Source organism: Furipterus horrens, unplaced genomic scaffold, assembly GCF_987537825.1.
Source record: "Furipterus horrens unplaced genomic scaffold, mFurHor1.1.pri manual_scaffold_9, whole genome shotgun sequence".
Classification (NCBI taxonomy): Eukaryota; Metazoa; Chordata; class Mammalia; order Chiroptera; family Furipteridae; genus Furipterus; species Furipterus horrens.
The window spans coordinates 62,190,827-62,214,435 of NW_028327179.1; the positions used below are offsets into that span (position 1 = coordinate 62,190,827).

General features: G+C 38.1%; 1 protein-coding gene across 1 annotated transcript in view; it reads right to left on the reverse strand.

The window, feature by feature from the left end:
* GLI3 (GLI family zinc finger 3) overlaps positions 1-23,609 on the reverse strand; it is a 329,749-nt gene that overhangs the window by 220,769 nt on the left and 85,371 nt on the right. The window contains exon 3 of the mRNA XM_090287378.1: positions 1,664-1,906. Coding sequence (XP_090143504.1) covers positions 1,664-1,906 — 243 coding nt within the window. The remainder of the gene's footprint in view (positions 1-1,663; positions 1,907-23,609) is intronic.

Sequence of the window (23,609 nt, forward strand, 5' to 3'; positions counted from 1 at the left end):
GAGCCCCCAAGTCCTCCAATGACTCAGGGAGGATTCAATATGTAAACTGTTAGAATAAATGGATCAAGAGCAAGTTGCAAATTGAGTGGCACAGAGAAAGTTAACAGTCATCTGCCTACTTCCATCAGCCAAAAAAGTACTCTCAGCTGTCCTTATTTATTAGTGAGCATCTGAAATAGAAAACAAAACAAACATATGTTTTGTACACACATAAGGACAAAAACAATGCAAAGAGCTTATGGCTAATAAGCTAGACAATATTTTTTTAAAATAGGTGCCCTTTCAGGGAAAATTAATATTGGTAAAACATATGTAGATTCCCTTTCATTTTCTGCATGGATGATTTCTAATAGAGACCCATAAATAAATATACAATGTAACAAACAGAAATGTGCTAGAGGAAAGCCCTACCAACACTATTTTAAACTCTCATTCCTAAAATAAAATAAAATAAAATAACCTTTTAATGAGGGAAGGACGGGAACATGCATACTACATCTCCTCCTTATTTTTGCAGTTGTGAAAATAACACAGCAACAGGACTGATAAACACTTTTTAAACAAAAGTTGTAGACTCTTAAAGGATCCATAAAATATTACATACTTCTGACCACTTTTTAAGAAAATAATATATCTTCCATCTTTACCAACAATATATTGGGGGAGGCGGTTGCTGAGACTTTGGGTTGTATGAGGGAGGCCCTTTGATCTGCACCCTGATGAAGGACGAGCCCCCTCTACTGCAAGCCAACTAATGAAGAAATGGAATTATTATAGCTTTTATCCTGGGCACTTTCTTGAGCAGAAAATATGCACTAATCAGCTGTCCTCAATAATCAGTCATCTGGCTAATGACCTTTTGCCTTAAAACACTATAAAATTTCTGAATGATGTGGATAAAGGGAAACAAGAACCAGCTCAATGGATAATCTGGAATTGGAGCCGGTAAGGTTAAATGGCAAGTCTGTATCCTGGCAAAGTGATAAATCTGTAATCAAGAGCCACAAACTTTGGCACCTCAATACAAATTTCATTACTCCATAACAAAATTATATTTTTAACTAGAAACAGGCCAGAAATAAACTCAACACATAATATTTTTCTTTATATTCTGTCTTTTCAGAAAACCATTATATATCTGTGTTCAGAGTCCTAGCTGATTTCTTAAACTTTATTAGTGCTGAAAAAGGAAACTTTGGATGTTTCTGGTATACTGAACGAAGTCTAGCAAACAGAAAAATCTTCCATGTTAAGGAATTTAGTATCGATTTGTTGAAATAGGTTTGTTCCTCCTCAACAATTAAGCAAAATTTCGTTAAAAAAATGGGAATTACTGCCAATTTTTCTCCTGTAGCACCTAGCTGGGTGAAGCAAATCTGGTTCCAGCTACCACGAAAGATCCATGTGAATGAGCCACAGATAGTCATGTTCCTGAAAGCCACCCCACTGAGGCCTGAAGTTACTTAGAGATAAAAGGTAATGCCTCTCCCTGAAAAGAATGGACATAAAGTGGGAGGAGTAAGAAGAAAGGTGGAAAGTAAATTAAACACTTGTACAAATTAATGTAAGCCAGATAACTCATAAAGCCCATGTGCATACACACACACACACACAGAGCCTCCCATGGCTCTGGAACACATGCTATGAGGCAGGACGCACTTACGGTAGTGAGGTTCCACATAACCATTCCTGGGGTCCATGGCAAACACAGCCCCACGGTATGGAACGGAAGGCTCAGACAGATGGGGCACAGACCCATGGATCTCCTTCTTGATCAGCGAGCCCCTCTCATCACTAGATGTTGAAGGCTCCTCACTGATCTTGCCAAGTCCTTGGATGCTCTGTGGCTGCATAGTGACTGCATTTCTTCTCTCTCTGTGATAGGTCTGTCCAGGACTTTCATCTTCTAAAGAAAGAAGGAACATAAAAGCTCTGTGACCATTTTAAGGAGCAATTCAGAAATAGTCATCAATTAGGTCTTCCTCCAAATAAGAAGCCATTTTCTCATTCTTGGCAACTTTGAAAGCTGCACCATGATGGGATGCTCTTCAGACAAAACTGCTTATGAATGAGGGTTCAAAATACAATGGAAGGATGAAAGGGAGCTGGAAATGAGCCAATTAAATTGAGATGTAGTGATAATCAGCAAGTTATCATCACAAGCTTACGGCTGAATCTACTAGTGAGGCTCTTCCTCAGAGACTTGCCAATGCCCCTGCAGGTCCCACTGAGACTGGAAGTTTTGCCAGCTAGAGCTATGGATATGCAGCTTCCCCTCATCTGTCTGAGGAAGCCAGGCCTCTGGGATAACAGGAGCCTGGACACCCATTGAAGCTCTGGGTGACCCTGGGGTAGAAGAAACCTCTGTTCCTCAGTGGATGACCTGTTAGAAAGTGACCCAGAGGTTTTCATGTTTTAGTTTTTTCAGTCATATTTGTAACCCAATGAGAGATTTAACAGAGCCAGAAATGGCACAAAAAAACCCTCTGGTTACAAAGGATATAGGTGCCAATCATGGAAACCTCCAGCGTCCCTGGCAAGACACTTACTGTTTCAGACTACAGCACAGAGCTGATAACTAGAAGGAAAAAGGAATGAGGGTGAAAGTTCAAGTGCTGATTGATATATGTACATGCTCTGGTGGGGTCCAGACATTGCTTCAAACATGTAAGAAACAACACAATGAGATTACACATATATTTGATATCCCAGCTCCCTAATACTTCTGGTTTCCTTTGATCTGTAAGAACGTTCCACCTATCCAATATGGTTTTCAGCAAATGTGACTGGATACCTTTCTATAATAACAGATCAAAGAAACAACGCATAAAAGTAAACCAAACTGGCAATCTAAACCTACAATAAGTGAACCGATTAATCTATTAGAATCATACACATATTCCAAAACTACGTAGACCAAACAAGCTCTGTATTTAATCAATAGACTGTCCTCTAAGAGGTAAGTGCTGATGGAAAAAAAGTTGTTCAGGCATTGCTGAGACATCTAATATGAAAAATCCTGATCTAAAAACAAAACAAAACTATATTTGAGTATAAATAATAATATTGTTGTACATTTTACATGGACAAATTTTGAACATATCCCAATATACAAATTTATCTTCAAAGTATTCCATAAAGCATATATGTCTAAGTGAGAGGGCCTAAAAAAACAGAAAAAGTATGCTTTAGTAATTTCATAGTTGTTTGTACAAATTCAGAAAGAAGTATACCTATGAACACAGACAAGCTTCAAAATACAAACTAAAGTAATCACTACTGTTTTGTGTTGACTAATAACTTTAAACTATTAAACTACCTAAGGCCAGTAGTCTTTCTGCCTATGTCTATGACTTTAAGAAGTAAGCAATGTTTTTTTTTTCAGCCTAGCAAATACATTGTAAAGGGTATAAACCATAAGGTACATTTTGGTTTTTAGTGAATTTGCTCACTACTACAGCTCAACTGTAAAACATTATTTTGTGCACAGCCTCACCACAAACCTTGTAATTATGCGATAAATTAAGTCTAATCTATCAAATAACGACTAAAAATAATTAGTGTAATTTCACATTTTCACACATTGATCTTTACAAAAGCCATTCAAACCATGCTTTTGCTAATTTAAAAACAAACTACAAAACCAATCCTGTTTTTATTTTCCTTCTGCTTAATATTCTTAGGGACTAGTCCACCACTGTACTTCATTAGCAGTAAAGTTGCAAGCTTAGAATAGGGGCTGGCAATTATGTAAAAGCAAAAGGGTGCCAAAAACACTAAAACTCTTAGTTTTATTAAAAACTTTTGTAACCTACAAATGGCCAAAGTCATATTTTCCACTAACTTATGCCTGTATAAAACCTTTATTTAAACCTTAATGTGTAGCGCTGAGGTGCAAATGCTATAGAAAGGACCTTCATTAGGAAAGTCAGCAAGCCCTTACCAAAAGGGGCTGTGACGCGTAATGAGCATTCTCTGGAAAAGATGAATAACCAAGCTCTACTAATCTTTTCCAGGTTTAAAAGAGGATTCCTTTGACTTACTAGTCCTAGAAGAAACTAACTCTTCTTCTCTTAAAACTGTATCACTAAACTGAGTGAGTTGCTTTTAGAAGCCATGACTTTATAATGAGCATTTGAATCCAACTTCATGAGTGACTGAATAGTTGGCATGGTTTGTCCAGAGCCCTCCTACCTCCTCCCAGTCTGCTGGAAGAAGGAAGTTAGCAGTGTAGGTGTGGGAAAAGGCCATCTTTTTAGCTAAATTATTCCTTTTTCACAAGTACTTAACATTTTTTAAATAAATTTTTTTTGTTAATGATAGTTACGGTAAGGTGTGACTATTAAAGTTATAAAAAGAAATAAACAAAGTTTAAATATTTAACAGAAAAAATTAACAAATCCCCTTAGTGAAGTGAAAAAAATACAGGCAAAAATTCTTTTAATGTGGAAACTTTCATCAGTCCTACTTTTACAATGGTTAAGTCTATCACATTTTTACCTACCCTTCCCTCTCCAAAATGTTCCAGTAGACAAATATTTCATGAAGTTTACCTCATGCACTGAGTTGCTTCTGATGGGTATTCAAATGAAAACTTGATAGTAGACATGCTCCAGAATACAAACAGCTATGGGGTTTTAAAGCACACTCACCACAGTGAAACTTTCCAAGGAATATTCCTGCCTGCTCTTATAAATTCAGCAACCACTGCAGCAAGCCAAAAGAAGAAAGCTGTCTAATCTTGTTCAGTTGAACAGAGTTGTTCAATAAGGTTTGAGAGTCAGTGCAGACAGCTATGCCAGGCCAAATTATTGATAGAAACATACTGTCCACAATGGCAACAAGCAGAAGTCCACTACAAAAATGTAAGCAAATGGCCCACTGCTCCAGGAGCATCTGCCAATGTACTTTAACAACCAAAGAGAGGGCGACTGTTTGGCTTCTCTATGTGAAACAGTTGCATGCTTGTGGGTCATACCAAAACATGCAGTTCACTAAAAAGTTTCAGGAAAAAAAATTTCAAATGCTGTTATCACAATCCCAACTTTGTACTTTCTTCTTTCTTTATATTTGAGCTTGAGTGGAAGTTAATGAATTCCTGCCCAACTGGAGAGCTACCCAAACATTACATTTTAGAAGCCATCCCAGATTTTTCAAACTCATCCAAAGGCAAATGACATCAAGCTGAACACTCAGTGCCATAAACTCAAAAGTTGCTTCACTGCAAACACTGGTCAGACCATTTACAATAAAGATTAAAAGGAAGTAATCCTGTTGCATGAAGCAGGACTAGAACACACGCTCCTCCCGTGCACTGCTCACAAACTCCTGACAATTTCTCAATGCAACCCAGGAAATAAGTGTATATTCACCTAAAACTTGTATAAAAATAAAACCCTACACTGCATCACTAACTAGGAACACTTCCATTCACACTCAAAAATTAGCTAATTAGGAAGGAACTCATGGTAAAAGTGTTCACATTTTTTTAAATTAACTTCAATTTCAAGTTGTTCCCTTAAATCCCATTTTAACACCATTATTCTTTTCTTCCCCCAAAACACAGAAGACAGAGTGTAAGAGAAGAGCTAATACTTACAGCCCAGTCCCCAGGTTCTGGCCGGCTACTTCTGCAACCTTCTCTCGGTAGGCTTTCTCTAGCTGCGCCGACCCTCTAGGAGCCTTCTCAACGTCTCCCTGCCTCCCTCCTCTCCCTCTCCCAGGCAGTGTTGCTCCCATCAGAGGAATTAAAAGTGGTTGGAGCCATGCTAAATTTAACAAGCTCATTAGTATTCTTTCTGAGTGCTTCTGAGTGAACTCTCTGTATTCAAGCCGATCTCTCCAGGAGAAGGGTCAGGCGGCTTAATCATTAAATCAAACTAATGTCACCCTATCACAATCAGCCCGAGAGAAGAAGGGTTTATTATTTCAGTTTATGCTAAATAAACGGTTTTACAAATGGTCCCCAACCAAGGTCAACAACAGCTTCAATTACAAGACAAACTTAACAAGAGTTGCTATAAACCAAGTACTCGGTATTGACTTAAGAAGAGGCTCAACTCCACATATTGCCACTAGCAGGGTAGTACAGGAATGCATATTGTAAAATAAAGGAAGGGGGGAGCTTCTTTCTTTGCCAGAATTCGCAACTGCATAGCGACTCCTCATTCACCTCTCTACAACCAGCTAGCAGCTCAGCTCAATTCACCCCACACAAAGGCTGGAGCCCAGACCTCAATGGACCGAGTGAAACATGTTCAAAACTAGGCTCTCTATTGTGACTGAATTTCTTAACATCTTTTCAAAAAGCAGAGAATGCCTTGAGGCTAAAGGAAGAAACAGGCTAATGGTGAATTGGGAATTCTGAGCAAATTTCAGAGCCCTTTCCTCCTAGCTTTTGAGGTTGAAAGCAAGCTCTTTCCTTTCAAGTTTCAAAGTCCTTTTTCCTCCCGCAGTGTCACAGAAGGATTTGAAAAGAAGGTAATTGTGCTCGCAGTCTCCCTGATCAGAGCTTACGTCCTATTTCTGGTATTTCGGAATACTTCTTGCAATAATAGTGCATATAGCTCAATCCCTTAACCGGCCTGCACTCTGCTATTGCTCATTAAATGAACAATTGGAAGTATAAAATGCCTTTTATGTTCAAGGTCTGGATATAAGATAAGCATTCTAGGACTCTAAATTTGGTTTACTAAAGAAACTCTCCATCATTAAATTACAAAACTGAAGTCAGAATATCAGGCGTTCCCAGAAAAGTGGCACTCAGATTTTGGTGAGCCAAAATGAAGGGAAAATGGAAGGTGGGGAGGGGGCAACAAAACGTTAAGGGGTGGGAGATGGAGACTGGATACTTAGATTTCTAGCCGAATGGGATTCTAACAAAAAAATAATATTTCCATGTTTAGGAAGGTCTGAGTTTGTGAAACCCCCAAATTGAATGATAGAAAGTCATCTTCGAATACATTAAAACACTGGTCTGAGACTCAATCAATATGCAGATGACTATCCATGACCCCTCAGTCACTAGCAAACATCACATCTGCCCCTTAAAAAAAGAAACAACTCTTTACCACTATGGAAAGTTTTATCATTTATATAATCTCATTTCCTCACAACAACCCAAGGCTATGGCAGGGAAAGATACTAGGTCCAGTTCCCAGGTCAGAAACAGGTAAGCATGATCCAAGCAAGTAGGTGATGCAAGAAGAATGCCACCCATGCCTTGCTGAAGCCACACAGCCCTGTGAACAGGACAAGAGATCTGTTCCTGGGCAGGTTTGGGGATGACACCCTAAGTAGTGTGCACTCCCAGTCTCCACTAGCACTACTACCACTGATAAAAGAAAAAAAGGGTAATTACATTTTTATGCACATTTTCAAAATTCTGATACTCTCTTACTAAGTTTTTGTCAACATACATCCACTCCTGGAAAGCATCCAGGACAAATGACAAATCTATGGTAACACATGCAACCTCAGGGTCTTGGTACCAGAGAGCATCCTACCCTCACAGGCATGAAGACATACATCTGCCCTACACAGGGTTGCACCATGCTCAACAGCACACTGAGGCTCAATCAATAGCTGTTGAGTGCTACTGCAGTTCTTCATGTGCTCCCACAAGCATGGAGCCCCACCTTCCTGTTCTAAGCAAGAAATAGAGCATCTTTTTTTCTGCTTTCCTCCCAGGAAATTGCCTCACTGTGCTTGCAAAGAGCATTACTTCATTTTTTCCTATTATGTGTTTGTTGCATCTTGTCAGCTTTAATTCTTTGGTTATTTATATTTTCATGTTCTTTGAAAAAAAACAGTGGAACCCAAGTTCTCACTTCCCTGATTCATAATTTTCATGACTCTGAACAAAGAGATCAGCAATGAAAAAAACAAGAGGCTAAAAATATTTATACACATTTTAGAATTATTCTAGGAAGGAGGAATAAAGTTTCTGTGGTTTTTAGAAACAGAGTCTTGCCCCTTTCCATCTAGATGGCAGTTATGCCTAAACCAGGGCTATTCCCAAGAATGTCTAGAGCTTGGCTTCCAAAGGGAGGTAGCAAACAATGCCTTCTCCAATGCCCTTGGGGTCAGAGATTGCCTTTGTGCAGCTAAACATACATCTCCCATTGACAATGACTAATGATGGAGGGAGTGGTCCAGATGGATATGGAAAGAGCACTCCACTTTCTCTGCAACATTTAAACCACACTGAGGCACCTAGGATACCAGAGGACTGCAACAGGACCTGAAGCTTTGGACAAATTCAAGTAGCAATCCTCACTCATAAGAGTACAGGGTAGCTCTCTCTTCCTACTTTCATCAACTATGAGGTCTCAAGGTGAAAGGAAAGAGAAAATGCCCTCCCTACACCAGTCTTATGAATATCTTAGTTATTTTAACATTTCTAGAGTTTGTTTTTTGCCAAAATAGTCTAGACTAACATTCCACTGGTCCTTCACCAGAAACTATTTGCTCTAAAGAGTACATCAGTACTCAACCCAAGGCTAATTTCTCACTTCACTCCCCACTGCTCAGTTTACAGAGCTCCATTCAACTTCAAAAGGGATTCCCTGGGACAGAAGAGAGTAGGAAGAGAAAGTAAGATGAGAATTTAGATAAACTAAAACGTAAAACCTGAAAGGGCAGCGACCCCCAGCCCCCCACATCAGCAGAGAGCTGTGATGGATGGTATGCAGAGCAAGCAGCCTTATGCCTTTTAAAAAAGATTACACAATGAGGGCTCCTCTGGAAAATGAAAAAACGCATAACACTATCAGCTTGCCTAAAGCATTTCCATTTACTTCTCTTGGGTCTTGGAATCCTCACAAATCAGAGGTCTGCAACCCTGTCCAACCCCACTCCCACCCTGGGAGGATGCTTCTGGGCATTGACAACATGAACAGCAAAGAGTTACTGTAACTTGGTCAAATATTACCCAACACACTGGGCCATTAAATCCAAGCACAAACCCAACAGTACTAACCAACTCTCAAAATCCCAGACAGAAAGCACTAGCCAAGTCCCACCTGTACCTGGGGGGGGGGGGGGGGGTCCTGAAATAGGACCCTGAGGGCCCCTGCAGCTTCTCCTACAAAAGGGAGGAGATAGTCCTTATTTTCCATGAGTTTGTAAAGACCATTCCTAGAATTTAGGATTCTAAAATGTCATGGAGCTTCTTTTAGCCTGCTTTTAGTTACTAGTCACTGCTTACACAGAGTGAGTTAATTAGTGACATCAAAGGCAGTACAATAAATTCTCAAGAGGACCATTTTTTTTCTTTCTGCGTAATAGAGCATTTATGCCTATCTGTAACAGCCTCATGAACATTTAGGTGTTAGAGATTTCTCTGAGCTCAGTTGTAGTCTTTTATAAACCAAGAATGAAGAGTCTCTTTTCCTTATGGTGCACATACAAACCTGAGCAGTTAAGATTCTACAATGAGGTCAACAACCAACAGTTTAAAAGAAACAATGAAATGCCTATTCACAAAGCCAGTATCCAGGTTGCTGCTGCCCACTGCATCCTCCAATGGAACCTACCTAGAAATCTACCCCAGCCCAAGTTCAGTGGGAGGACTCAGAGCCTACTCTTTCTTTCTTTAAAGATGTGCAAGAATAAATCTCTGTGTGTAAACAGCTTCCTCTGGCATCACTTTCATAAGGCAGTTCCCAGGTTCACACACTGCCCCCAACAACAAAGTCCCATTTCCTAACCTTTCTAGCATTTTTTAAATTGCAGGAGTGAGCACAAACTTAACTGGCTTCATCTGGTGTGTTTATGTTGCATGGTTTTTGCTTTTAGAAGACTGCATAATGAGAAAGCCCAAGCATATAGCTGTATTATATTTTTAAGAAAGTTTTAATGACCATGCTTAAGCCTTGACCCGTGTGGCTCAGGTGGTTGAGCATCATCCTACAGAGCGAAGGGTCGTGGGTTCAATTCCCAGTCAGGGCACATGCCTCAGTTGCGGGTTCGGTCCCTGGCCTGGGTGCGTGCAGAGGGCAACCAATTGATGTTTCTCTCTTGCATAGATGTTTCTCTCCCTCTCTTTCTCCCTCCCTTCCCCTCTCTCTAAAAATAAATACATACATGCTTACTGCATTGCAGAAATACTTCTGGAGAGCACATTTAAATATCGAGAATATTATTATCATACCTAATGAACTGGGACTTCACCCTTGCCAGGACAAGATCAGGGATGGTAAATGGGGCTCGCAACTGCTGACTCAGCTCTGGGTAAGGACAGATGCTGCCTGGTTAGGTTGTGATCTCTCTCTAGCCACTACCCACTTTAACCTATGAAATGTGCATCTGAGAAACCCAAATGACCACACATTTTGATTCTTCACAATTTTACCATAGGTAAAGTATGAGATTTATTTTTCTACTTACTTAGTGCCAAAAGTCTGCAACTTTGTAAAACAGTTGCAAGTAATGGTTCAGATAGTGTCTGTCTATGAGTGAAGCAGGAAAAGCCACAAAACCTCACCTCCTACAAAAGCCCATCTCCATGGATGCTTTGGTACTCCATTGGCTCTCCTCTCCTTCTGCCAACTGCACAGGACAGAAACCAATTACCCATCCTCCCCTGCAGTGAGACTGGGAATGAGGACACAGCCAGATCTTTCTTCTTGCCTTGTTCCAGCTTTCCAGGCACAGTTCAGAGAACCTAATATCCCAACACCAATGAATGTATTTTTATTTTCGAGAAGTCCCAGTAAAAGCAATTAAGGAAACAAAAGACCAAACTCATCTACCTTTCTAAAATACAAGTGATTTCAGACTCAATCATTTTCCTACCAAACTCTTTCTTCAAAAGCCTGCCAACTCAAATCTGTTAACCATACACCAATTACCGACGGCTAACATTCAGTTACTATGAAGTAGGAAGTACTTCACTTGTTTTGTATACTCTTGATTGTCAGTTATCAGAAAGGCACTGTCATTATGCTCATTTGCCAGATGAGAAAACTCTGACACAGAGAAGCTAAGTTACTTTCCCAGGTTACCCGAATGGTTCACAGGCAGACCCTTGAAGCCAGGCATTCAGACTCTAAAGCCCATTAAAATATTTGGCTATCAGAACCCCCTATTCAATGACTAAAAATATAAAATAAATTTGAATTTGAATTTTGGTCAATGCCCTAAAGCATGAGTCTGCAAACTTCACAAGTACCCAATTCTGCTGTTGTAGCATGAAAGCAGCTACAGGTAGGACAAAAAGCAATGAGCACAGCTGTGCTCCAATAAACTTTTATTTACGGACATTAGAATTTGAATTTCATATAATTTTCATGTCACATTTGAAAGTGTAAAGAACCCATCCTAGTAAGCTGTATAATAACTGGTAGCAAACTATAAAATAATCTTGATTGTTAAAGAGGACACAGAGAGAGAGTCACTTCCTCAGATTTATATTACCATAATCGGCTAGGTGCATCAAATTATTCTGCTTCAAGGATATACGTTAAAGAAAAAAATTAGCAAAGATACTAACTTATATTCAAGGATATTCATCATGATGTTATTTATAATAAGGAAAACAAGTTACCAAAATAAATGTCCATTATCTTATCATATGATAAAAGTCATTAAATATAGTGCACTCAAGGATTTTAATGAACATAGGAAAGAACTTTTACTGAGTGTCAAGCACTGTTCTAAGGCATTGCATGCCAATCCTATGAGCTAAGTAATGATTATGATCCTTATTATATAGGTACAAAAAGTACTTGTCCAAGCAAACAGCCTGAAAGTGGCAGAGCCTGGATTAGAATCCATTGTCTCCTCACTACACCAACTTTTTTAAGGATCCAAATTTTTGGAGAAAGAGAAGTCTGAAAGAAGAGAAATATGTAAATATTTCTATGTAAAATTCCAAAGTTAAAAAATAAAACTTTAAGAAAATATACCAAAATAGCAAGAAAATGTATTTTTTAATCCTCACCTGAGGATATATTTTTAATGACTTTAGAGAGGAAAAGAGACAGAGAGAGAGAAACATCAACCAGTTGCCTCCCATTCGCACCCAAACTGAGGATCGAACCCGCAACCTAGGTATGTGCCCAGACCAAGAGAGGGGCCCAGGGCAGGAGGAATCAAAACACGACTTTTTGGTACACAGGACAATGCTCCAACCAGCCACCTATCCAGAGCAGCATAATAATATTTTTATGGATTCTTTTTCTTTATGTTTCTGTATTTCCCAATCACTTTAGATTGCAGAAAAATGCTGATTTATTTTACTTTTATTTTTAATTCTATCATATCTCTGACCTTTACAATAATTCTCTAGAAAAGTTTAAATTAAGAACACATAAATTAAAAAATTTTCTCAGAAATTTATCTCCTGAAGTCTTGTTTAAAATTACTTATTCCACTACTAGAAAATATAAGCACCTGGTAGGCTATTTTTATACATATTAGTAATATCTAACATTGATCTTGGACTTTATGGAGATTTCAATAAATTTGCTTATTTAAAAATCATATAATTAGTTTAACTACTTTGTATCTATACACAAGTACCTCCCAAACAAGTACCAAAATTCCCTAACCTCCTTCCCCACAAAACTTGGTAATTCAGCTTTCACCAGGCCACCCTTCGAAGGTTTAAGAGGGAAACTACAGTAGAAAATATTGTAACTACCATGGCTACTGCTCAAATTAATTGAGCACTTAATAAACTAAACACCAGGCCATGCGCTACATGCTCCAGGTATATTAATACAATTGAATGCTCACAGGCCTACCAGGTATGCAGTATCAGTTATCATCATCCCAGTTATTCAGATAAATAATTCTGAATAAGTTTAAGCAACCCACTTCAACTCATACTTCAGATAAGTGGCCAGATCAGCACAACTTTCTCATCTATTGTAAATGACTTATAATCCCTGCAAAGTACCTTCTGTAAAGTGTGTGAAAGCCCGCAGAACACTGAGTTGCTTGCCGCTTCATTGTTAAAATTGTTCTACCTCTTCCTATAGAGGTTATCAGGAAAGGATACTTAGAAGTGTAATCAAATGAACTTCACTGTAAACTTCAATCCAGAGTTATAAAACGTGGTTTAGAAACCTCTCTGAATTTCTTATTGTGCTCCAGTTGTTGTTATTGCCAAGTCTGGATCTTGGACATGTTTAGACTCTTGCAGTATAAATGACAACTCTAATGCTTGGGCTGAATTATTTTTTTCCCAACCCCTCCTCCAAGCCCTTCCCTTTCACAACCTGTTATCTTTCCGTAGTTATTGCAGGTTTTGAATAGCCATTTTGCAAAGAATATTTAATATTATTTTCTGAGGGACTGGGTTGCAGGCTTAGGCTTATATATGACGAGCAGTCTGCGTTCAACTTAACTATCGTCCCAAGAGGTAAAGCCATATATAGTTCTATTGAAAGGGGCATATTTCCAATAGTTAAAGAAGCATATAAAGAAAGGGAGAAAACTTGCTCTCAGGCCACCCAGAGGATACTCCCCTTCCACAGGCTGAAAAGGAATGCATCAATAAAATCAGTGTCACACCAAGCAGAAACGTTCTCCCCAACCAAATTTCACACAGTTTTCTTCTTTCAATTCAAGAACAAAACCAGAAAACCAGACCACTTCTTAAAATGCACTATTAGGAATTATAACTGTTCCTAAAAGTGCCAGATATATTTCCATCCACACAATATTAAAACTAACAAGCGTCTTTCTTTTAACGATGGCATACACAATAAAAATAGAGCAGTGTCTCATTTCACCATTGGAGCTAAAACAAAAAGAACCAAAATAAATAAATAATAAACTTACATGGGCCACTTATCAAAAATAAAATCATTTAACTCAACCTTTTACAAGAGGTTCATGTAGCAGTTTGAAAGCAAAAATTCTCATAATACCAATCTCCACTAAAAATCACTGCCAGTGGCTGGCACAGAGCAGGATGTTATTTTTCAATTTATTTTTTAATGTTTGGGTAGTAATGACATCACCTCCATGCCATATAATAAGGCTGCATGGTATAATAAAAAGATATTTGAAAACCTAGGTCCCAGACTTGTCTCTAGCACTTAGTGGGTATGTGACCCAGCGGTAACTGAAACTATATCAGACTGTAAATTGCCTCATATAGCAGGGGGATGATAAAACTTGCCTCTCTTACTTGACAGGATTTTCTGGGGGTTAAATAAAACAGTATTATGAAAAGGACTTTTTGTATAAACTGTGGCATTTATGAATGCCAGATACTACCACTAATCTCATTATCTGATAATAACACAAAGCAGCCTGGTGGGGTACAAGTGCCCTGGGCCAAGAGCGGGAAGGCTGTTTCCAGGCCTGATCCTATAGCTACACTGATTGAAGCTTAGGTAAGTTACAGAATTTCTCTGGGCTGCTTCTTCCCCTTGTATAAAATGAGACATCACCTATGTACTCCACTAGTTCTCACCGATGTCCTACGAAAAGATGGGACGATGTAGAAAAGTCCTCTGAAACCTCTAAGGGAACAGATCAGTGTACACCTTCACCAAGAACCAGGCCAGATAGTTGTTTCACAACCAGAAAAAGGACCCAAGTTAATGGCCTATAATTACAACTGGTCATCTCTTTCACCCACTTCTTTATTGTGGGTCAGGCTCATAATCAGAAAATTGAAATATGCACTGAAAATATACCAATCTGCTCTCTACTTGATTTTCTACAATGACTCGAGACACTTGAATCTTCCCAAGAAATCCATTTTATGTTTCTCCACAAATAATATCTACTGTAAAAAAGATTAAGGAAATTCTGTTAGGGTAATTACTAGCAAACTACCACCACTGCCTGTTTTTGTACAGACTGTGAAGTAAGAATGAATTTTACATTTTTAGTGGTTGAAAAATTACCAAAATAAGAATATTTCATGAATTATAAAGTATATAAAATTCAAATTTCAGTGTTCCTAAATAAAGTTTTATTGGAACACAGTCAGGCTCATTCATTTTGTTTTGTCTGTTGCTGTTTTCACACTGCGAGAGCAGTGTTGAATAGTGACAGAGACCAAATGGCCCAAGTAAATCCTAAAATATTTACTAGATAAAAAATATGACAAATAAAAAATTAAGGACAATAAAGCAATGAGAATGAAAATAAGCAAACAGATAAAAGGAAAGGAAAATGGACAAGAACTACTACACCACAGATTTCCTCTCTCCCAGTATCAGTGTTTCCCCTGTTCAGTATGATGAGATTTTTCATGTGTTCAATACTCACTTCATAGGAGTTGCTGTGGAGATTAATATTTAGCTCATGTATATGAGTAAAGTACAAAGTGATTCATAGATTATATTTTTAAAAAATAAAATTAAATTAAAATTAAAAATGAAAACAAAGTGATCATAGTTTACAGATACCAATAAAACTGAAAAGGTACCAGCAAATATCTGGCCCTCCTTGACTCCTTAAAAGTGTCAAATTAGATGTGCTTTGGAAAATATTAAATAATAATACTTTTAAATAAATGTATACACACTTGATGGATTGAAGAATAAAAATGTAAGAATTTAGCCTTTTCCCTACACACATAGAGGGGAAGAGAGAAAGAAAGAATGGTAACCCTGCTAATTCCTTACACGGGTAGGGCATTTTTATGTTGCACATGGATTTTTTTTTTTTTTAACTCTCAGCTTTTCATCTTCACTCTGGTGAGGACTACATTTGCCACAGGCTGATAAGTGAATGTGGCAGAACTTTAAAACTCATGTCAGCCAAAGAATCTAAAGAGAAAAAATATCAGACCTAAAGCTGCTAAAAGGCAGCTATACTTTTTTTAATGCCTTTTGTTTAATTCTACCAAAAGATCACACAGCAGTGTGATCCAGATTTGGTACATCTCTCAACGTCAACTCACGCACACACATGGCCTTAAATCCAACTTCTTACCCCAAATATGTGGTTTTCATTAAGCTAGTAAACCTAACGGGGTTGCTTGTATAACCACTAAGTGAACAAACTCTTTCCTCTTGAGATGATTTGAACCTTCAATTTACCAGGATGAATCAAGAACTGATAAAGAAAAAAATAGGATGTAAAATGTAATTCTTCATGTAATAGTCGAGCCTAAAGACAGCAATCATTATCCACAATTGAAATCAGCTTGTTAAGAGAATTTCATTACTCTCATCCTTACTAAAAGTAACACCAAGGAAAGACAAAACACAAACACTGTCACTGCAGGTCCTTGCTGTCCTTCACTTTGCTCAGACGTTGTAAGTGGAGAGGTCAAAAGGAGAATGTGGGCACATGAACTTTTGTTAAAATGTCAGTTCTATTTGCCAAAAACACATACTAGAATATCTTCAGCAGCACTATTTGCAACCAAAAATTTGAAACTACAAATGTCCATCACCAGTACGAAGAATTCATAAATTGTGGCATATTCATATAATAAATATTAGATGCCAGGAGAATGAATGCCCACACAACTACACAAAATGTGGATAAATCTTTTAAGCAGAATGTAGAGAAAAAGAAGAAGCCAGACACAAAGGGAGAACACATTTATAAAGCACAAGAACACCACAATTAAAGTGGGCAGGTAGAAGTAAGGGTGAGTGGTGGTGGAGGGGGTGGCTTCAAAAATGCTAAGTGATGGTCTCTTTCTGGAGCTTGGTGCTGATTTCACAATTATGTTTAGTTTATGAAACTTATCTAAGTGTATAATTTATTAACATGGATGTGCAATTGTCTACATCCATATTTCCTTCAGTAAAATGTGCTAAGTGTCAATTCTAAAAGCATCCAGGCAGTTCCTGAAGGTCAATTTCTACAGATTTGTCTCTTGTGTTCTCATTCACAAGTGCCATTATCTTTCTTAAATACCACTAAAACTTACAGCTGTGTATTTTAGATCGCTTAATACAAATCTAAGTATTTGCAATACATAACAAAATGTTACTTTATAACAAAGAGCATTTCCAGACTGAGGGGGTAGGGGGGACATCGATAGGCAATTCATTGAAGAAGAAATTTACATGTACAAAAAGAAAATGAAAACTAGTTTTTACTTAACTACATAATAAAAAAAGTGAAAATTGAAATGATACTGGATTTTGTTTTGTTTTGTTATTGTCTGTTTTTGTTTTTGCCTTGATACCAAATTAGGAAGTGTTGGCAAACACTGAATAAAGAATACATTACTATAAGCAGGGTAAAGTAGTATATTTGTATACTCACAAATCTGTACACCAGTCTGGTGACCTATATGACAAGTCTTAAATGTATATACCAGTTCATCCAACACTTCCCTTGCTGGGTACATAACCAAAGAAGGAATTTAGATTCCATGCAAAGACCTAGCCACAAGGATATTCACTGAAACATTACTTATAATAAAGGAGGTAAAGCTCCTAAATGACCAAGAATAGAAGACTAATAATAATATCCACAAAGCAGGGAGAAGGGCTGGAAGGGGAGAGGGGAGGAAGCATATACCAAAATGTTAGGAGGAGTGCTTATCTCTATTCACTTAATTTTCTGACATTTCTATAAATTTTTATAAAAGTCTTAAAAGAATGTTTAATTTAGAAATAAATATATCTTTTCAGAGTTGCTTCATGCTTAAGTAGTTCTTACATAGAACATACTGACTCTTTAAGAAAGCTTGTGGTCTTTTTGAAATATGAGTTAGTGGTAAACAAAGAAGATGCCAGAACTCTCTCACCGCAATTGCCACAATCAAGTTTTTGCTTGAGTATTTTTTTCATTTTTTCTGAATCCCTCATGGGTATGGGAAGGAGGTAAAGACATTTTGTGATGTCACACCCACTTTAACCCTAATTCCCCAGACAAAATATAATCTGTGAGGATTCATTTGTGTCTCCTCCCTGCAGCAACAACCCAGTTGACTCAGCACACAGCTATTTATTACTCAGTGTGCAATTACTCAGTTCTATAAAAACTGTCATGTCGTCCACTGCAAAGTTACACCATTTTCCCCAGATCTTCCGTTGCTTTGTAGCTCCAGGCATTCTATTAGCAGTGTATACTGTCCTGCTTCTCACCTTAGCTCCTAGTATGTGTCAGACTGCAAAATTTTCAAAGACTGTTCAGAAATCTGGATGAGATTGGCCTTTTCTACTATAAATAATAGTCATGGCTTTCACTAAATGGTGCATTTTCACCTTCTGTAAGAGTCAGAACTGTTTTTACAGCCATAAATTATTTTTATTTTATATTCTTACTGGACTATAGCCTTTAAATTTTAAGAAGAGTTTTTGTCTCTGAAAATTTTTTTTTTCCATTACAATTTAGTCCCCTTATACTCTCTTCCCCCCACAACCATCACCCGGTTGTCTAAATCCATAAGTATTTTTTCCTTTTTGCTCAATCCCTCCACCACCTAACCTCCCCCTCCATTAGCTGTAAGCCTGCTCTCTATCTATGAGTCTGTTTCTGTTTTGTTAATTCAGTTTGTTCATTAGATTCCACATATGAGTGAAATCATATTGTATTTCCTTTCTCTGACTGGCTTATTTCACTTAGCATAATGTTCTCCAGGTTACAACAGGTAAAATTTCCATCTTTTTTATGGCTGAGTAGTATAACATTGTGTAAGTGTCCCATAGTTGTTTTATCAACTCATATACAGATGGACACTTGGGCTGCCTCCAAATCTTTGCGATTGTAAGTAACCCTGCAATGAACAGAGAGGTGCTATGTTCTTCTAAATTAGTGTTTTGGGTTCCTTTGAAAATATTCCCAGAAGTGGGATTGCTGGGTCAAAATGCAGAGCTATTTTTAATTTTTTGAGGTATCTCCATAGTGCTTTCCACAGTGGCTGCACCAATCTGCATTCACACCAACAGTGCAAAATTCACCTTTCTCCGTATCTTTGCCAGAACTTGTTGTTTGTTGATTTATTGATGATGGCCATTCTGACAGTGTGAGATGATATCTCACTGTGGTTTTAATTTGCATTTCTCTGATGATTAGTAACGTTGAGCATCTTCTCATATGTTTGTTGGTAGAAGTATCTATTCAAGTCCTTTGCCCACTTTTTAATTGAGTTGTTTTTTGTTTGTTTTTTTTGGTATTGAGTTTTATAAGTTCTTTATAAATTTTGGATATCAACCCCTTATCAGATGTATCTGCCAATATGTTCTCCCATTTTGTGGATTGCCTTTTTATTTTGTTAATGTTTTCCTTTGCTGTGCGAAAACTTTTTATTTTGATGTAGTCCTATCTGTTTATTTTTTCTTTTGTTTCCCTTGCCTGGGGAGGTATATCTGATAGAATATTTCTACAAGTAATGTCTGAGATATTGCTACCTTATGTTTTATTCTATAATGTTTATGGTTTCAGGTCTAACACTTAAATCTTTGATCCATTTTGAATTTATTCGATATATAGTGTAAAAAGGAGGTCGTTTCATTTTTCTGCACATAGCTGTCCTATTTTCCCAACGCCATTTATTGAAAAACTATCTTTAGCCACTGTATGTGCTTGCTTCCTCTGTCAAATATTAATTGACTATAATGGTGTGGGTTTACTTCTGGGCTCTCTATTCTGTTCAATTGATCTATGAGTCTATATTTATGTCAATACCATGCTGTTTTGATTACTATGGCGTTATAAAATAGTTTCATATTAAGTAGTGTGATTCCTCCATCTTTGTTTTTCTTTCTCAGTATTGCTGTTGCTGTGTGGGACCTTTTGTGGTTTCATCTAAATTTTTGAAATATTTGTTCTAGTTCTGTGAAATACATCATTAGAATCTTGATAGAAATTGCAATAAATATATAGATTGCTTTGGGTAGTGTGGATATTTTAATGATGTTAATTCTTTCTATCCATGAACACAGTATGTGTTTCCACTCATTTGTATCTTCTTCAGTTTCTTTCTTCAGTGTCTTATAATTTTCTGAGTACAGGTCTTTCACACCTAGGTTAAGAGAAGACTAAGATTTCAAAAATCCTTTCCTATGAAGAGAACTAAGAAGGAGATAATAAGTCTAAGGAGTAAATTAACTCCTGTGTCACTATGTTGAAGCAATGTGAATATAAGCATATGTAGAAAAAGACTAGAAGGAAATGTATTAATATGTTCACTTTCAAGCATAACTTGTAGGAACAAAATAGACAGGGGCATGTTAAGGAAGGGAGAAGCCAAAGAACTTACAAGCAGACACATGGACATGAACTAAGGTGGGGATTACTAGAAGGAAGGCAGGTACTGGACAGAGAGGGGCAAAGGGGGGGAAATTGAGACAACTATAATAGCATATCAGCCCTGGCTGGTTTGGCTCAGTGGATTGAGCGTCGTCCTGCGAGCTAAGTGTCGCTGGTTCGATCTTCCAGTCAGGGCACATCAGAGAAGGAAAACTCTGACTCCAAAAAACCTCCGCTGCCTTGCGGCATACCTCTTCTGGGGAAAGGCTAAGGGAGTAAACCCCGACAGAAAATCCGGAGCCGGAGTCCCTAAGGCGGTTTGACGTTGCAGTCAACACCGGCAACTCCTGCGGCGCACCTGAAGCCAAGCTGTATTGACTCCGTCTTTCCCTTGGACCCTTCAGCTGCGAAGAGAGGGGGGGTCTGCTGCATGGGCAACAGCAGACCCTCCATATCACCCTGCCCAGGCTCTGTAGCTTCAGCTTCACTGGAGAGGACACTCCAGCGTCATCGTAAGATGTCGATTCAACACTGGAGGAGACAGATACCGTGTCACTCCCGAGTCGGACTGCACAACCATTCTTGGTGGTGCAGATAGACTCTTAAGAAGCTACACCATCGTCTCTCGAGACGGACGGCTGCCGACGACGATAATAGCATAAATAATAAAATATACTTAAAAAATGGTCACTTACACCTAAACATTAGTTGTGAAATAAGGATGATTTTTATTACTATTGATACATATTATACATTGACTAAGTCTTGCTTTTGTTATTAGAAAACCATAAATGCTACAGTACTTAGAAAGTGTAGTAAGACAGAAAGAGTGGAGAATTGGGAGATCCAAGATGGCAGAGGATTAAGTGCAAGCTACACTAACCTCCTCTAGGACCAATCTGGAATTACAACTAAATTGTAGAGAAATCATCCAGAATAACCAACTGAACAATACCCAAAGAGAAGCCTTATAACCATGGAAAGACAGAAGAAACCACTTCACCACAACATGACTGGAATGATCTTGCTCAGGTAGACCACACCCCTCCTAGTGGCATCAGCCTGAAGATAAACAACAGCCCTGCCTACAGGAATCACTCAGCCCCACTCTGGGGTGCTTAAGCCTGACTGCTGATTACAGATTGACTAGATTAACAACTGGAGGAGACAGCCACTGACTACGGACCACTGGTAGCTAGTAGCTTCAAACAGGCTGCCCAGACCCAGACTGCGACACCATCTGACATCACCACGAGGCAGATCCAAGAAGAGGAGAAAGTGGTAAACACTAGACACTACTGAGATAAATTCTACTTCAGTCAATTTCATGATTCACATTATTTTTTCTCTTGCATAGCTTTTTAACACTCATTTCTTGCCCTTCAAGTTTATGTCTATTACATCACTAGTTTTTATATTATAAAGTTTATTTTGAATCTCATCTTTTGCTCCTCCCTTCTCTTACTGCATTTTACTTTCTTTCCTCTTCTTACTTTCGTTTTAAATTCTATTTTCTCTCTTGCTATGACTTGTTTCCATTCCACAGTCTTACTACTCCCCTCTCCAGCCTCTCAAGACCATTTTTCATGTCATCAATCATCTCACATCCCTTTTCCCATTCTTAAAATACACTTATTATCTCACACTTTTATCAATCTTTGCTTGTTGGTTGTGGATATGGTGGTTCTTGTTGCATTTCTTCAATTTTACTTCTAGATTTTAATTATTTTTGTGTTTCAATTCTCAGATTTCACCATTACCTTCCTCTCCTCCATTTTGTATTCCTCCTGCCTTTCTTTTTTCATTTTTAATTTCAAATTTTCCCTGCCTGGTCTTCATTCCTCACTCTTATTATTCCTTTTACCTCTATACTCTCAAAATGGCTTTCTTTTCCTCTAGACAGCTCTTAAGGTTTATGTCTTTCTTTTTTCCTTATTGCCATCCCACCTATATTAATCTCTGCTCAGTTTTTCTTGACAGTACTATGGTGGATCTTCTTCTCCAATGTCGGTCCTATTTATTCTCTCTTTACTAAAATTTTTTAAATTTCTGCTTAAACCAAATACAATGCATGTCCCTTCTTGTACTTCATTCCACATTCTTCCCTCCCTTTTTATTTATGATATAAATTTTACTTCATTTCTCTCTTCACCTTGTCTCTATTTCATGCACTATTTATTGCTCCTCTCTCTCTACCCTCTCAAAATCATTCTTTCTGTTAGTCACCTTATATTCACTTTTCCTTTCTTATATTATACTTAATCTCTTTACACCTTTATTAATAGTGGCTCACTTGCTTTTGATAGTGTGATTGTGGGTGGGTGTGTTTTAGCAGATGTGGGTTTGTTTCCTAGGCTATTAGGTTTTCTTCTGGCAGCACTTACACAAGAGGATACAAGACATGGTGGGTAGAGTGACTCTCAGTCACCAACTGGAGGGAAGAGCCCACCAAAGAAGGACCCAACAACAACCAAAACCCAATTACAACCAGATGGCCCACATAAACAGCATAAAGGGCATCTAAAGAGCATCAAGTTCAGGAGATCAAAGAGACTGCACCATTGAATCCCACAGGTCTCCTACCACAAAAGATCATACTATGAAGATAAGGAGTCAAAGCAGATCAATGTAAGAAACAGAAACAAACAGGAGTCACATAAATGGGGACACAAGGAAATAACCACCTATCAAGAGAAAAGAAGAAATCCCCAGAAAGAGTACTAAATGAAATAGAGGCAACCAAACTATCAAAAATTGAGTTCAAAATAATGATTATAAGGACACTCAATGAGCTCAGTGAGAACTGCCAAGAACTCTAGGGAAGCTACAAAGAACTTTGCATACAGCATGAGAAAGGACATAGAACCTATCAATAAGAGCCAGGAGAAAATGAAGAAAACAATTTCTGAACTGAAGAACACAGTGGTAGGAATTAAAAGCAGGCTAGATGAAGCAGAGGATTGAATCAGCAAGCTGGAGGACAAGGTAGAAAAAAATGCCCACACAAAGGAAACAAAGAAAAAGACTGAAAAAGAACAAAGAGAGTTTAAGAGAGCTGCAAAACAAAATGAAATGAAATAATATCCATATCACAGGGATGCCAGAAGGAGAAGAAGAGGAGCAAGAGATAGAAAACCTGTTTGAAAAAGTGATGAGAGAAAACTTCCCTAACTTGATGACAGAAAATGTCATGCAGGTCCAGGAAGCACAGAGGGTCCCAATAAAGAGGAACCCAAAGAGGCCCACTCCAAGAAATAATTAAAATGGCAAAATTTAGACACAAAGAGAGAATCCTAAGGGCAACAAGGGAGAAACAGCTAGTAACATACAAGAGAGCTTCGATAAGGCTATCAGCTGATTACTATACAGAAACACTACATCCAGAAGGGAATGGCAGAAATATTCAAGTAATGAAAAGTAGCAACCAAGACTACTCTACCCAGCCAGATCCTCACTTAAAATGGAAGGCGAAATAA